We start from the raw sequence: 16890 nt of genomic DNA, 5'->3' as shown, positions 1-16890 counted from the left end.
TTTACCTGCACTGGCAGTATACACAAAAACCCACTACTCTAGTACCTGCCTAAAGGTAGAGGGTTCTACATACCCTTGTAATAAAGAAAAAAAATTAAGGGTTTAAAAAAATTAATTTTAATTAAATAAGTAAAAATAATAAAAAGAAAATGTAAAAGCACCCCTTCACCCCTGTACACTCCCCAATGCAAAATTGCGTGTAGGGCGCGATTCCTTTTTTCACGATTTTAAGGCTTGACATGTTTGGTATCTATTTTATGACGCAACCTCGCCTTTTATATTTTACCAAAAATTGGGTATTATTTTGTGTTTGCACAAAAAATACATTTCAGTGTATTATCTTCCTGAAAATATGCGTTTGATAAACAGTTGTGCAAATATAGTCCGACACTAAAAAAAATTGCAACTGCCACCAATTTTATTCTACAGGGCCTCTGCTTTCAGAAAATATGTAATTGTTTGAAGTTTAATGTAATTTCCAGTAAAAAAAAAATGCAGATTTTAATGAATGTGTGTGCGAAAGATTTAAAAAATTCCCTTGGTAGAAAAGTGGTTAAAAGAAGGCGGCATCCAACAGCCTCGCTGTGTGCAAAAAAAGAAAAATGTTTCTGAATGATTTTAGTTTCGCTTCCTATTTCCTCAGCCAGGGCGCTTGTGCTCCTCTTGGAGAGCTGGACTTCAGACTCTGCCTGAACATTTATATGGATCTGTAAACCCCAGTGGTGGACCTACCCCAGGTCTGCAGCCATCAGGTACTGGATGAATGGGGGAGGAGGGTGGGAGAATGTATTCTTGTCCTGAGTTTAGCAGGAGATTTGCACTACAAAAATATTTTACAAAGGATTTCCTGGTTTCAAAGGCGAGTGTTATCTCTTATGCTAACTGAAACTTCTCTGCTTTGATCACATGAGAGTCCACAGCGAGCACCCAAATATTATGTGATTAACCACATCTGTGGAGAACAGAAAATTTAGGAGAAGATCCTCAGATATCACTGCCCTGAGGAGGCAACAGATGGATACCTGGAGAATAGAAAATTCAGAAGGAGATCCTGAGGTATCAGTGCTCTGAGGAAGCACTAAATGGAGTCCCTGGAGAATTAAAGATACAGAATGTGATCCTAAGGTATCGTAGCCCTGAAGTGGAACCAGAGGCTACCAGAAAACAGAAGATTCAGAAGGAGATCCTGGGGTGTCACTGCTCTGAGGAAGGACCTGAAGGGTCCCCAGAGAACAGAAGATCCAGTAGCAGATCCTGTGGTATCACTGCCCTGAGGAAACATCAGAGGGAACCCCAAGAGAACAGAAGATCTAGAAGAAGATCCTAGGGTATCACTGCCCTGATTAAGCACCAGAGGGAATCCCTGGAGAACAAAAGATCTAAAAGGAGATCCTGGGGTATCACAACCCCAAGGAAACCAAAGAAGGGATTCTTGAACAACAGAAGATCCAGAAATAGACCCTGAGGTGTAACTACGTCAAGTAAGAACCAGAGGGGATCCCTGGAGAACATAGGATATATAAGGAGATCCTGGGGTATCATTGCCCTGAAGGAGCACCAGAGGCCCCTGGAGAACAGAAGATCCAGAAGGAAATCCTGGAGTATAACCACCCTGAGGAAGCACTAAAGGGGATCCCTGGAGAAAAGAAGCTCCAGAAGGTGATCCTGGGGTATCACTGTCCTGACAAAACACCAGAGGCTTTTGGAGAACAGAGGATCCAGCAGGAGATCCCAGGGTATCACTGCCCAGCGGAAGCACCAAAAGGGGGCACTAAATAAAACCTGCAAAATCTTAAAACAGGAAGCTGTCAAATGTTACTATAAAATCCGAAGAAACCAAAAACTGATATAAGAGTTCAACATCTACTGGATATGGTGCTGTCAAACAGACCTTGAGATATTCCTAAACCAGTTCTAATGCCTTCATGACAACGAAGCTGATGGTGGTCCTGTTTGTTAAAGGCATGTATATTGTGCAAAATTCTTATCTGACCCGGAAATGGGTAATTTCTAGATGCCATAGAAACCTTCAGCAATTTCGAAATGAAAATATTCAACTAAACGTCATCTAAAATTATAATGGTTTAAGTTAATTTGGTTTTAATACTCTCTAAAAATTTATATCAATAAATCTGTAGGCCCAAATCCACTTCTTAGTCTGTTTGGCATCATAAACACAATTGCTTTCAGTTTTTACATACATGTTTAAATGTGCATGTTAGGCCTGAAGAGTCGGTAACACCACAAAATATTATATGTTTCTGAGAGCAGAGACCCTGGAGAATAAAATGGTGGTAGTTGCATTTTTTTAATTTCACATGATATTAGCAAAATTATTTATCAAACCCATACTTTCAGTAGGAAAAGTAGACTAAAGTTAATTTTAGTGCACACAAAAACAATATAACACTTTTTTTTTTTTTTTTTTGTAAAATATAAAAGATGAGGTTGTGACAAATAAATAGATACATTTTAATAAAAATAGATAATAAATAGATACCTATTAATAAATAAAAGGTAATAAATATATACCTATTAGTAAATAATAGATTAAAAAAAAGATACCTTTTAGTAAATAATAGATAATAAATAGATATCTATTGTTTGGTAAAAATATAAAAGAGGACGGTGGCAAACTACAGTACCCAAAATAGTCCATAGGTGACACTTCAAAATCCCCATCATTTTTGAGTTACCTGTGAATGATGAGTGTAGGATGATTGCTCTCACTCCGGCGTACACCAAAATACATAATATGTGGGATGCAATTGTAATTTTTTATACGTAGGTTTTTTTTTAAATTTTCGTTATTTAAAGTGAAATTCCAGCCTCAACCTAACTAACCTTAAAAATGTTCCTTCTCCCTCTTAACACCTATGCTGACTAACCTGTGTAAAAAAAGATGTATATACTTACCTACTTTTAACCCGCTCCAGTCCAGCCATGTGATCCGACTTCCGCCTGCCCCCCAGCGGCAGCTGCATGGGAGAGGAAGGAACGCCAACAATGGCTGGGTCATCGGAGTCTATGGGTGACGTCACCGTTCACAGGTATTCCTAGGAGTGCTCTCTACCCTTCGCTGACACAGGAGATCACATAACTAGACCAAAGAAGGCTAAGGATAGCTAAGTATAGATATTTTTTTTCTATTCAGGTTTGTCAGCATTGTGTTAGGTGGGGGGGGGGGGGGGGGGGAGCATTTTTAAGACTAGTTAGCTTGAGACCTGAAATTCTACTTTTTTTTTTTTAACTTAAGTTTATTGTTATCACATCAGTATAATAGATGTTCAGGGTAACCTGGTTCGTAAAGATAGATCTTATTTTATATTTTCTCTTGTATTATGTTGTAGATATTTCTTGCACTGTTTTCCTTTTTTTTTTTTTTCATTAATACAAAATTTAAAAATCTACCCTAGAACACAATTTGTTACATTCCTGTCTGGGTGTGACAGGGAGTGATGCAGATATTATTAAAGGTCATTCTGTTACATTCCTGTCTAAAATGACTATACTGAATAGGTAATATAAAGGTACATTTACAAGAGAAGTTTGGGTTTTCGGCACCACTTGTTACTTGTTGAGCCGGGTGCTGGTGCAGTCACGTGGGCGGATCCCGACCCCAGTGCCGCGATCTTGCCCGAGCCTGGACCGGCTCTGTGATGTCAGCCAACAGCGGACTTCAGCCCGCTGTCTGCTGAAAATGGGTCACAGGAGTGCACAACGAACTGCACTCCTGTGATCCACAGAAGAAGTACAGCCAAACGAGCTTTCCCCCCGTACTTCTCCTTTAAATATGACAAGCTACATTTCTGAATATGATAGATGTTCACAGTAGCCTGACTTTATTATACTCCTATCACTAGATATGGCCACAAAGTCAAATGGTCCTCTTTGTTATTAATAGTATTAATTACTTGCCGACTGCCTAACTGTAAATATACATCATTACTTTGACATTAATTACCAGGGTTATGGCAGCAGCTAGCCACCATAACTCCCCCAGTGTCTCTTTTTTCAGATAAAAGTGGTCCCAGCAGCAGATTCACTGCGGGATCACTTTTATAGGCATTGGGAGTGGTGCCCCCCCCCTCCTCTCTCGCCGCTTCCCAGTCATTTCCGTGCTTACCGGAGCCGTCAGTAAGCCCAGAACTGATCTGGTGTGGCCGATGTCTAGCTAGGAAGTCGAGCGAGGGCAAGAGGCCCTTGGAGGACCAGAGCGACGTCTGACATCACTTCCTGTTCTCGAGAAGACAGACAGGATTTTTTTGAATTTTTTTTTATTTAAAGGCAAAATTTCTTTTTTTTTTTTTTTTTTTTGCTTTTTAGGGTGCATGAGAGGTCTGAGGTCTTTTTGACCCCACATCCCACATTTAGGAGTTCCTGTCCTGCTGATTATTTCTATTACAAGGGATATTTACATTCCTTGTAATCAGGGCTTTTTTTCAGGGGGAACTTGGTGGAACTCAGTTCAACCACCTCTGGCTCAGACCCTTTGGTGCCTGCTCACCACAATCACTTGTAGACACTGAAGTCTGGTTTCTGTATTTATAAGTGACAGCTCTGCACTCTGTGTGTAACCCCCATGAACTCTGCACTCTGTATGTAATGCAGTCCTGATATTTAATGCCCCTTTATGACCCTCCTACTGTTTGTGAAATATGACCACACCCACTATTTGATGTGATTTGGAGGGTGTGTGTGGGGGGAGGGGTTTTGGGGGGTCGTGGTTGAGTTCCAGCACCTATTGTTTGAGTAAAAAAAGACCTGCTTGTAATAGAAATAAAAGTGATAAAAAAATAAATAAAAAATGAAAGAGACAGTGTAAAAATAAACAGTAAAATAAATAAGAAAAAAATAATAATTTAAAGCACCCCATCCCTCCGAGCTCGCGTGCAGAAGCGAAAGCATATGTAAATGGTGTTCAAACCACACAAGTGAGGTATCACCGCGATCGTTAGAACGAGAGCAACAGGGGAGTTGCTAGGTCTCCAAAAGATTTGGGGCTAGAGCCCATAGCAACGTAGTAAAGAAAGTCATACGCTTGGGCGGGCATACACATGTATATACAGTAATATACGTGTGTGTGTGTGTATATATCACCAGAGAGTCCCCCACTTACATCAGGGTCCCCAGAGAGGCCCCCCTCGGGACCACTGCAGAGACTTGGGGCTATGGGCCCTAGATTCGGGGCTATAGCCCCAAAAGCCACCCCCTAGTGACGTCACTGGAGAGCAATCTAGCGCTAGACCTCCGCTGCAACTCTAAACAGGTAACCTGTAAAAATGTTTAAAACATCGCCTATGGAGATTTTTTAAGTACCGTAGTTTGTCGCCATTCCACAAGCATGCGCAATTTAAAGCGTGACATGTTAGGTATCTATTTACTCAGCGTAGCATCATCTTTCACATTATACAAAAAAATTGGGCTAACTTTAATGTATTTGTTTTTTTTTTAACTTTATCAAAGTGTATTTTTTCAAAATAAAATGCGTTTTAAAGACCGCTGCGCAAATACAGTGTGACATAAAATATTGCAATGACCGCCATTTTATTCTCTAGGATCTCTGCTTAAAAAAAAATAATATTTGGGGGTTCTAAGTGATTTTTTAGCAAAAAAACCCCAAAAAAACAGATGTTTACTTGTAAGTAATCAACGTCAGAAAAAGGTCTGGTCTTTAAGTGGTGGAACTCCGGGCACAATCAAAAATGACCTATATGATGCAGTTTGTCAATAACATTGTTTTATTAGCCTTTTGATTCTGCCAGTAGATCCCTTATTCTTCCACTTCCTGTAAGCATTGGTCACAAAGTTGTTTGTTCTGCAGTGAAATCACACAGCGGCGTTGTCACCCTGTAAGGAAGTCTTAGATGGGCATGTAGTTTTAAATGGATATTAAGTAAAAGGCAAAAAATAAAGCCCAATCTAGATAATACATTTTTAAGCTAAAACAGTGACAGGTTCTAGAAAAATGGTTGAAGCCATATAAACAAAAAAACAAAATGACCCTTGTAGGCACCCCCTGGAATGTTATATGGTTTGCCCCAACCCTCGTAACTTTTGGGTCCCTGTGGATCTGGCAGGAGTATGGAATTTGGGGATCAGATTCCTGGTGAGGGGGATAAGTATATAAAGATATAGTTTTCCTTCAAAGGTGTATTTTGCAATGTATTGCTACTTTTTTTTTTTTTTTTTAGAATATGACATATACCTATTTTTTTTATTTTATTTTTTGCCTGTCCTAGGATATGTTTGTACTTGGACTGCTGAGTTTTTGAAGCCCTCATAATTGTTGCTTACATATGTGGATTTTCTGTTCTGCATCTTACATTTTTTTTTTGATTTACCGTATTCAACCTTTGAGTAAATTTTTTTTTTATTTTTACAGGAATCTCAAGTGAGCTATGGAGAAGGGAGGCCTGTGCATGCTCCCCAGGCGGGACGAGGGTCCACTCTCAGTCAGTGGTCTGATCCGTGAGTTGTCCAGGAAGACACCCCTTGTTGAGGAATCAGACATAGAAGATTTATGTGATATGGAGGAGGGACTGTCAGAGATTACAGATCTTCAACTGGATGTCCATACTGCAAGCAACCTTCTAGATATATCAGATGACCAGAAAATGGCATCAAGGTCCGTAATACACCAAAATCGCCCAGAGACACCAGAAAGATTCCAGTGGCCTCAAGTGCTAAGTAGTCAGAGTTTCTCCTCTGGACGGCACTTATGGGAAGTTGTTAGTGGGGAATCCCGTAGCTGGATCATCGGGATGTGTTACCCCAGCATCGACCGGACACAGTGGCAGTCGGTGATTGGAAATAACCCCAAATCCTGGTGTTTAGTCAGGTCCGGTAACCGGTATTCAGTGATGCATGACAAGGAAAAGCGAAGATTACCAGGCAAGGTCTCCAATAATAGAGTCAGGATCTATCTGGATTACGAGGCTGGGAAGATCTCATTTTATGAGTTGAGTGACCCAACACACCACTTACACACCTTCACGGCCTCCTTCACCGAGCCCCTCAATGCTGCATTATGTGTATGGGAGGGTTGTGTGACCACATCTAGAGGATCAAATATGGAGGAAGTGCAGCAAACATTGGACGTGACTGGAAATACAGACTTATTACTAGATGTGGACACAGCTTTTAACAAGCTTTTTATATCACACGATAAGAAAACTGTCTCTTGGTCCTATCATCTGCAAAATCGCCCAAATAATCTAAAGAGGTTCCATCGCCCTCAGGTACTAAGCTGCCAGAGATTCTTCTCGGGACAACACTACTGGGAAGTAGATGTCGGAGCATCAGACAGTTGGAGAGTTGGAATGTGCTATCCCAGTATAGACAGGTCAGAAAGGCAGTCGGTAATTGGAAACAACTGTAAGTCATGGTGTTTGGTGCGGTTGAAGAATGGTTATTCGGCAATACATGACAGCAATGAGACGCAGTTGCCCATGAAGATCTCTAGTAACCGATTCAGGGTGTTTCTAGATTATGAAGCCGGTCAGCTCTCTTTTCATGCCTTGAGTGAGCCAGTCCGCCATTTGCATACCTTCACTGCCACCTTCACTGAGCCCCTCCATGCTGCAATATGGGTATGGTTGGGTTGCATAAGGATATCTGGGAAAGCAACTTTAGAGGCCTCAGAGCAGACGCCAGAGCTGTTGGTGGATGCAGACATATTGCTAGATGTGAACTCAGCCAGTAATCTTGTAGCGGTATCAGATGAGCGCAAAAGAGCCTGCTGGACTTATGACAACCAGAATCGTCCAGAAACATCAAAGAGATTCCAGGACTATCCACAAGTGTTGAGCAGCCAGAGCTTCGACTCAGGGCGACACTACTGGGAAGTGGATGTTGGGCTAACCTACAGCTGGAGACTCGGCATGGGTTACCCAAGCTTAGACAGGGTGGGAAAGCCTGTGTCGGCGGTTGGAAATAATGACAAGTCATGGTGCTTGGACATGGATGGTACTCAGTATTCGGTGAGACACGCCGGTAATATAACCCAATTACCCTACTATATATCCAGTGACAGAATCAGGATATATCTAGATTACGAGGCCGGGCAGCTTTCGTTTTATGAGCTGCGTGACCCGATCCGACACCTCCACACCTTCACTGCCAACTTCACTGAGCCCCTCCATGCCATAGTATGTGTTTGGGAGGGTCATATAAGGATATCTGGTGGCGGATCGGCACATGCGGAGTGACTTATCAACAGACCAGTGACTCGGCAAAGTTAGGGAATGTGATTGGTTCATTATTTGCACAACTGGCAATGGAAAACGGCAGGGTTGTAAACTTCTCACAATTATGTCCTGGTGTGGGGTCACTTTTAAAGCTGGATCTTTGACCATAAAAATAATATATTTAGTTAGTAAATTAGGTTTGCTGTATGCCAAGCGTATCTGGTGTCTAAAAGCGGGCAATTTAAAATTCCAGTTCGGTGAAAAGCATTGGTATCGAAGAGGAAAATGGGTTTTAAAAGTCTAAAGCCACGTACACACGAGCGGAATGTCCGACAGAAAAAAGTCAGATGGAAGCTTTTCATCGTCTATTCGTTCGTGTGTATACCTCATCGGACTTTTTCTTTTGAAAATTCTGACGGACCTAGAAAGAGAACATGTTCTAAATATTTCCAACGAAACCAATTCTTATCGGGAAAACCGCTCGTCTGTATGCTGTTCCGACGGACCAAAAACAACGAATGCTCTGAAACAAGTACGAGATGGAATATATTGGCTACTGGCTATTGAACTTCCTTTTTCTAGTCCCATTGTATGTGTTGTACGTCACCGCATTCTGGATGGTTGGACTTTGGTGTGACCGTGTGTATGCAAGCCCGCTTGAGCGGAATTCCGTCGGAGTTCCGTCGGAGAAACCTTCAGAGTTTATTCTGACGGCAGAACCGGTCGCGTGTATGCAGCATAAGGGTTTCCCAAGCTCATTCCATCTATTGTGGAGGTCCAAAAAAAAACCCCAAAAGGAAATTCTAGTGCTAGCCCTAATGTGAACCCTAAAGATAACCATGTGCTTACTGGTGATCACATGACTGTGCATCAACAAAGCCATGTGATAGTGACGAGGAACTGAAAGAGACTTTGTTCTATAAGGCAAGGTCCACCTATTTAATCAAATTTCCCTCCCCTATGTGTATTCGCTGGAAAAAATTGTAACAAGAATACCTATGAAAGAAAAAAGTAAGAAAATATTTTCACCTTAAACCACTGAAGAAGGTGGCCTCATGATACTGCTGGCGAGATCCAGGGAATGCTAAGCATCTCAAATCTCATGAGAAGCAAGTCCAGCACAATGAAGGAATGTCTTCCCATGAAATTTCAAATCATCTTCATTCCCAGGACCCCGCTGGAACTGGGGCGGCTCCAGACAATTTTTTTTGCAGGTGCTATGCAGGTGCTAGGGGTAAAAGTGGGGGAGCCAAGTCTCAAATGCATGAAAATAAACAAAAATTTGAGGCAGACACACCAAACGACATTTGAACTAGAAAATAAGACATTTATTGTCTTAAACATTGATAAAAATCAGTGCAATAATCACAGGAAGACTGTAAACACAGAAAATGAAATGTCATGCCCTGGAGAGAACATATGAAAACAGCAGAGGAGAAAGTCCATAGAACCCAAGAAGATCCCCTTTTATGTGAAATGAAATCAGGTGGCACATTGTCCTACTCTGGTTTGATCATATCTCCCACAGGCTACAGGAAATGTCAGCTATGACTTGGCCTCAGGTCTCCTTTGTAATGTACAGTGGGTATAGAAAACAACCACTCCCTTTAAAATAATCACATTTTGGTACACCTGATTTTTTTTCCAACAATTGTTTTTGAATTTTTTAAAATTAAATTAAAAAAAAAATTCTGGCAGGTTGCTGTTATATCTTTCACTTGGCTATTATAATTTGCATTAAGTAAAAATAGCTGAATAAAAGAAAAACGGTCTTAATTTCAGGCTTTAAAGCAACAAAATGTGATTTTAAAGGGGGGAGGGGGGTGTCTTTTTTATACCAAATTTATATGCATCACAAAAAAGCCACTTGGTTCATTTGCAGTGGATACATGCAGTTAAGCATTCACAGTAAAGAACCAAAACCCATCAGTTTCTGCAGAGGCTATGAGTTTCCAACTGGATCCAGAGAAATTTAGATCCACAAAAATGCACAGGATGGAGTAAACCATGAATGCAATGGCAAGCAATGCTAGGCCATTAGCAGTCACAGAGCAAGAAAGGAGTCCAAGTCATAACCAACCTATGCTGTGGCCTGTGGGAGATATGATCAAACCAGAGTAGGACGATGGGGTTTATTTACTAAAGCGGCAGAGTGCAAACTCAGGCTCACTTCTGCATAGAAACCCATCAGCTTCGAAGGTTTTATTGCCAAAGCTTAATTGAACAAGCTGAGGTTAGAAGCTGATTGGCTTCCGGAGCTGCACCAGATTCTGAGTGCACCAGTTTTAGTACATCTACCCCAATGTGTCACCTGGCCCGTTTGCAGTGGGTAAAATGAACATCAAAAACCAGTTAAACATTCACAGTAAAGAACAGAAACCCATCAATTTCAGCAGAGGATATGGGTTTGTGGATCTAAGCTTCTCTGAGTCCAGTTGCAAACAATGCACAGGGTGGAGTAAACCATGAATAGCAATGGTAAGCAATGCTAGACCATCAACAGTCACAGGGCAAGAAACAAAGGAGACCAAGTCATAGCCTACCTATGTTGTGGCCTGTGAGAGATATGATCAAACCAGAGTAGGACAATGTGCCACCTGGCCCGTTTGCAGTGAATAAAATGGACACCATAATGCAGTCAAGTATTCACAGTAAAGAACAGAAACCCATCAGTTTCTGTCGAGGCGATGGGTCCAGAGTAATTTAGATCCACAAACAATGCACAGGATGGAGTAAACCATGAATGGCAATGGTAAACAATGCTAGACCATCAACAGTCACGGGGCAAGAAACAGAGACCAAGTCATAGCCGACCTATGCTGTGGCCTGTGGGAGATATGATCAAACCAGAGTAGGACAATGTGCCAACTGGCCCATTTGCAGTGGATAAAATGGACACCATAATGCAGTCAATTATTCACAGTAAAGAAAAGAAACCCATTAGTTTCTACAGAGTCTATGGGTTTGCAACTGCATCCAGAGTAATTTAGATCCACAAACAATGCACAGGATGGAGTAAACCATGAATGCAATGGCAAGCAATGCTAAGCCATTAACAGTCACAGCAAGAAACAAGGGAGACCTAAGGCTAATTCATAGCTGACCTAGGCTGTGACCTGTGGGAGATATGATCAACCAGAGTAGGACAATGTGTCTCCTGGCCCATTTGCAGTGGATAAAATTGACATCATAATGCAGTTAAGCATTCACAGTAAAGAACAGGAACCCACCTTCTGCTGGTGAAAATACTCCTCTTTCACAATTTTAGCAGATACTATATTACTGTCCCAAGTGAAAGAGCCCCTTCATTATTTCGCGCAACAAACCACACATATAGAATCCAGGGGTAAAAGGAAATGCTGACTCCGTTGAGGTTGTACGGTGAGTCGGGTTAGGACAGACCCGACTGGGGATCTCGGCCACCCTGTGCCCCTAATAGACACAGGGTAACTTACACATAGGAGGGGCCGGGGGAGCTGAACAAGGAGTTTCCAGAGCTCTCCAAAGTAAGCTGGGTTCCACAAGCCCCCCCAGCCCAAAGTTACTCCCGTCACATGACTCATCAGAGGGAACATCGGCAACAATACAAATCTGACAGGGCTTGAATCTTTTTACATTCTGTCTATAAGTAAAAATAATATTGTTGGCTCTATATGCACTTTAATACAAAATAAATACACAGTGGGGTTGATTTACTAAAGCTGAAGAGTGCAAAATATGGTGCAGCTGTGCAAAGAAACCAATCAGCTTTTTTTTTTTTTTTTTGTCAAAGCTTAATTGGACAATCTGAAGGTAGAAGCTGATTGGCTACCATGCAGCGCTGCACCAGATTTTGCACTCCAGTTTGTCTAAATCAACCCCATTGTCTGCAATCTGCTTTGTCTTCTCTTACTTTCCCTTATTAAGTCAAATCATATTACACAGACTTGTTTTTTTTTGTTTTGTTTTTTAATGATCTTTATTGAAATAAAAAAAAAAAAATATTGTTCAACAACAAGCATTTCTCTAAACTATACATTTATATAACGTGTAGTCTTTGGATTATTTACATAATTTATTATGCAGATAATAAATAAATTGTCTGAAATATTATTTCCATGTAAGCAGGTCAGGCTCAGACATTAGAATATTAGAACTCCTTCTTAATTGATTTTTAGTATGCACTTTTCGTAGTGCTCCAAAAGTCCTAAAGTTAACACACAGGCCCTTGATAAAGTCACGTGACATGTGACGCAACGCGTCGGGAGGAGCCAGTGACGTCATCCGAGACACATTGTCAGCGGTGAGAGGAAGGAAAACGAAACTGTTCCTGATTGTTTCACAAGCGCTATCTATTTGCCATTGAAATGTTAGTGAATATGCTGCGGATGCAGATGACCTTTTAAAAGTAGCTTCATTGCGCAATGATATCTTTTTCTTTTTTTCTTTGCACTATATAATATAAATACTAAATGGGAGGATTCTAATTCACCATCTATAAGCCTCAAAATTACAAGGCAGAGACTTACAGCCCCATTTAATTGTTTGATTGAAGTAATCGGCAAAAGCATCTATGATGGATGGTTTCCTCTGAACATACAAAGAACATTTGTTGATATGTATAAGGATTGAGACATAACATTTTTTTGCTGGTATTATTCTTCTTATCTTTCTTCTGAATTTTACCTCGATCTTCTTTATGAAGGCAGCTATGGATTTTTATTATTTTCATTTCTAATTTTGATTGCGGATCACATATTACATAGTATTTCTTACTTCACGGTATATTATATGCTTAACAATATATTTAAATAGGAAGTTAATTATTAGCGCACTTATATATATATTTTTTAAATAATTTTAACACAGGACCATATATTTTAAACTTTGTGCAGTTCTTGATGTAAGATGTCCATGGTGCTCAGTCCCAAAGTTCAAATTCAAGTCCTTGTGTAAAAACTGTGCAGTCTTTAATCCACCTCTTCAATGGTAGGTCCGGGGTTGAAGGTATCCCGGACCAGAACCCCCACGTGTAGTGCTACCCCCGCAAGGGCCACTGTAATATTCTTCTGTCCCACACCAGTGATGGCTCACCTTCACCTGGATCCAAGTAACACCAATACACCATTTAAAAACTTTTAGCTGGGCTTTATTAGAACTAGCAATAAGCCCTGAAAAGAGATAAACTGATTACCAGAATACCAATATTAAATGCAATGATATAATACAACTGCTCAGTAAATTAAAACAGGATTGGTGTTCGTTCACTTTAACCGCCAGTGAGAGGCCTTGCGAGCGAGTGGTGAACGAATCTGTCAGTTGCACAATACAAAAATAATGTTCAACTATTACCCAAAAGTGATATTACTGACTATAAGAGCCTATGTAGGTCTTGTGGGTTCTAGCTAATAGGGATGAGCTTCGTGTTCGAGTCGAACCCATGTTCGACTCGAACATCGGCTGTTCGATCGTTCGCCGAATTGCGAACGTTATGGGCCGTTCGCGCTAAATTCGTGTGGCGCGTCACGGCCCATAATTCACTGCGGCATCGCAGTGCATTGCTGGCTGATGATTGGCCAAGCATGCACTATGACCCGCATGCTTGGCCAATCACAGCGCTGTCAGTAGAGAGAGCTGTAATTGGCCAAAGCCAGGGTGGCTTTGGCCAATTACGGCTCAGGGCATTTAGTACACACCCCACACTATATAAGGCCGCCTGCACGGCGGCCCTGTGTAGTGTGTGTTCCGGTGTGCTGAGAGATAGAGAGAGAGAGAGACAGTGTCATTTGATTTGAGTTAGATAGATTAGGCAGAACAGTCAGTCAGTTAGCTGCACTTACAGTGTATTGTGTATATATATGCATCCCAGGTGTTGCATATATATATATACACTGTATTCAGTTTAGCTAGATCCGTTCCTGTTATCTTCTATCTAGACTATTTACATTTAATGCAGTGCGTCCTGCTCACAGTGTTCAGCTAGATCCGTTCCTGTTATCTTCTAGACTATTTACATTTAGTGCAGTGCGTCCTGCTCACAGTGTTCAGCTAGATCCGTTCCTGCTATTTACATTTAGTGCAGTGCGTCCTGCTCACAGTGTTCAGCTAGATCCGTTCCTGTTAAATTCCTACTGACCGGCAGGCTTGTCTGGTTACAGTATATAAAGCTACCTGAAGAAAATTACAGGTGTTCTATTTGATCCTATTAGTACCACGGTCAGGCAGCTAGACTATTTACATTTAGTACAGTGCGTCCTGCTCACAGTGTTCAGCTAGATCCGTTCCTGTTATCTTCCTACTGACAGGCAGGCTTGTCTGGTTACAGTATATAAAGCTACCTGAAGAAAATTACAGGTGTTCTATTTGATCCTATTAGTACCACGGTCAGGCAGCTAGACTATTTACATTTAGTACAGTGCGTCCTGCTCACAGTGTACAGCTAGATCCGTTCCTGTTATCTTCCTACTGACAGGCAGGCTTGTCTGGTTACAGTATATAAAGCTACCTGAAGAAAATTACAGGTGTTCTATTTGATCCTATTAGTACCACGGTCAGGCAGCTAGACTATTTACATTTAGTACAGTGCGTCCTGCTCACAGTGTACAGCTAGATCCGTTCCTGTTATCTTCCTACTGACAGGCAGGCTTGTCTGGTTACAGTATATAAAGCTACCTGAAGAAAATTACAGGTGTTCTATTTGATCCTATTAGTACCACGGTCAGGCAGCTAGACTATTTACATTTAGTACAGTGCGTCCTGCTCACAGTGTTCAGCTAGATCCGTTCCTGTTATCTTCCTACTGACAGGCAGGCTTGTCTGGTTACAGTATATAAAGCTACTTGAAGAAAATTACAGGTGTTCTATCCCAGCTTAGTGCAGCTACAGGCCATTAGTATGTCTGGAAGGCCAAGAAGGAGAGGCAGACAGTCACAAGCCAATAAGAGAGGGCAAGCAGGCTCTGTGTCTAGTGCTGGTCGTGGAGACGGTGCATCCTCATCAGCACGTGGCCATGGGACACGCTTGGCCTTTTTTTCGGCAGCTGGCCATGTTGAGCCGCAACATGCGGAAGACTTGGTCGAGTGGATGACCAAGCCGTCCTCATCCTCCTCATCCTCTCTCACCCATGCCCAGGGTGCTTTGTCTGGCAAAGCAGCGGCCTCTTCCTTCAGCTCAATGTCATCAGTGACTCCTTCCCTAGCTCCACCATGTCCTCATGAGGATTCCCTCGAACTGTTTGACCACAGTGTTGGGTACATGCTCCAGGAGGATGCCCAGCGTTTGGAAGGCTCTGATGACGATACTGAGCTCGATGAAGGCAGTAACATGAGCGCGGACAGAGGGGGTGCCCAAGAAGGACAGCAATCTGGCAGTCATGCTCCCCCTGCTGCAGCATACTGCCAGGTTTGCTCCAGTGATGAGGAGGGAGGGGATGATGAGGTCACTGACTCAACGTGGGTGCCTGATAGGAGAGAGGAGGAGGAGGAGGAGGAGGAGGAGGAGGAGGAGGAGGAGGCGGCAGCACATCACCAACGAGGCAGGATGCCCTCCAGGGGCCAGCCTAAGGGCAACACATTGACTGCATCACACCCCAAAGCTCCACATGTGCAGGGCGCTGCAGTCTCTGCGCGTTATTCAAAAAGTTCTTTGGTGTGGGCCTTTTTTGAGACGAGTGCATCAGATCGCACCGCTGCTATTTGCAACATATGTCTCAAGCGTATCTCGCGTGGCCAAAATATCTCCCGCTTGGGTACCACATGCTTGACCAGACATATGTTGACCTGCCATGCAGTTCGTTGGCAAGCGTATCTAAAAGACCCACACCAAAGAACAAAGAGGATCTCTCCTTGCTCCTCATCAGCTGAGATTTCCAACCCCACTAGACCTTCAGTCCTCTCTGAGACCTGCAGTGAGAGGAATGAAGGTGTAGAATTAGGTGTGTCACAGCCAAGTACTTGTGGGCAATCTGCTTTTGGTACACCGACGTCAGATTGTACCAGGCAAATTTCCCTGCCCCAGCTGCTGCACCGCCGAAAGAAGTTTGCTCCCAGCCATCCACATGCCCAGCGGTTGAATGCTAGCTTGGCAAAATTGCTAGCACTTCAACTGCTGCCTTTTCAGTTGGTAGACTCTGCCCCCTTCCGTGAGTTTGTGGAATGTGCGGTTCCTCAGTGGCAGGTACCCAAACGCCACTTTTTCTCACGGAAGGCGATTCCGGCTCTCTACCGGCATGTGGAAGGCAATGTCCATGCCTCGCTGGACAGGGCGGTCAGCGGTAAGGTGCATATTACCGCTGACTCATGGTCCAGCAGGCATGGACAGGGACGTTACCTAAGTTTCACGGCGCATTGGGTGACTCTGCTGGCAGCTGGGAAGGATGCAGGACAAGGTGCAGTAGTGTTGGAGGTTGTTCTGCCACCACGCCTCCAAAATGCTGATTGTGACACACCTCTCTCCTCCACCCCCTCCTCTTCTTCTTCCTCCATGGCCTCTTCCTCGGAACCAGCGGTGCTCCGTAGGCGTTCAAGGGGCTACGCAAGTACGCAGGCCAAAAGATGCCATGCGGTGCTTGAGCTGGTGTGCTTGGGGGACAGGAGCCACACTGGGGCAGAGGTTCTGTCAGCTCTGCAGGGGCAGGTTCAGAGGTGGTTGACGCCACGCCAACTTAAGGCAGGAATGGTGGTTTGCGACAATGGCACCAACCTCCTCTCTGCCCTCCGACAGG

General features: G+C 42.8%; 1 protein-coding gene across 1 annotated transcript; it reads left to right on the top strand.

Annotated features, from left to right (window-relative positions):
- The first annotated feature begins 385 nt into the window (after positions 1 to 385).
- Positions 386 to 12116, top strand: LOC141126669 (uncharacterized). The gene is made up of 2 exons (XM_073612633.1): positions 386 to 752; positions 6386 to 12116. Exon 2 carries the CDS (start codon positions 6402 to 6404, stop codon positions 8208 to 8210), a length of 1809 nt encoding a protein of 602 aa, XP_073468734.1. The 5' UTR covers positions 386 to 752; positions 6386 to 6401; the 3' UTR covers positions 8211 to 12116.
- Positions 12117 to 16890: the final 4774 nt, after the last annotated feature.

Source organism: Aquarana catesbeiana, linkage group LG02 (assembly GCF_042186555.1).
Source record: "Aquarana catesbeiana isolate 2022-GZ linkage group LG02, ASM4218655v1, whole genome shotgun sequence".
Taxonomy (NCBI): Eukaryota; Metazoa; Chordata; class Amphibia; order Anura; family Ranidae; genus Aquarana; species Aquarana catesbeiana.
This window is presented reverse-complemented; position numbering and strand designations above follow the sequence as displayed.

What these genes read in the sequence shown, in the direction of transcription:
- LOC141126669 (XM_073612633.1), top strand. Translation starts at nt 6,402, where the DNA reads ATGGAGAAGGGAGGCCTGTGCATGCTCCCCAGGCGGGACGAGGGTCCA.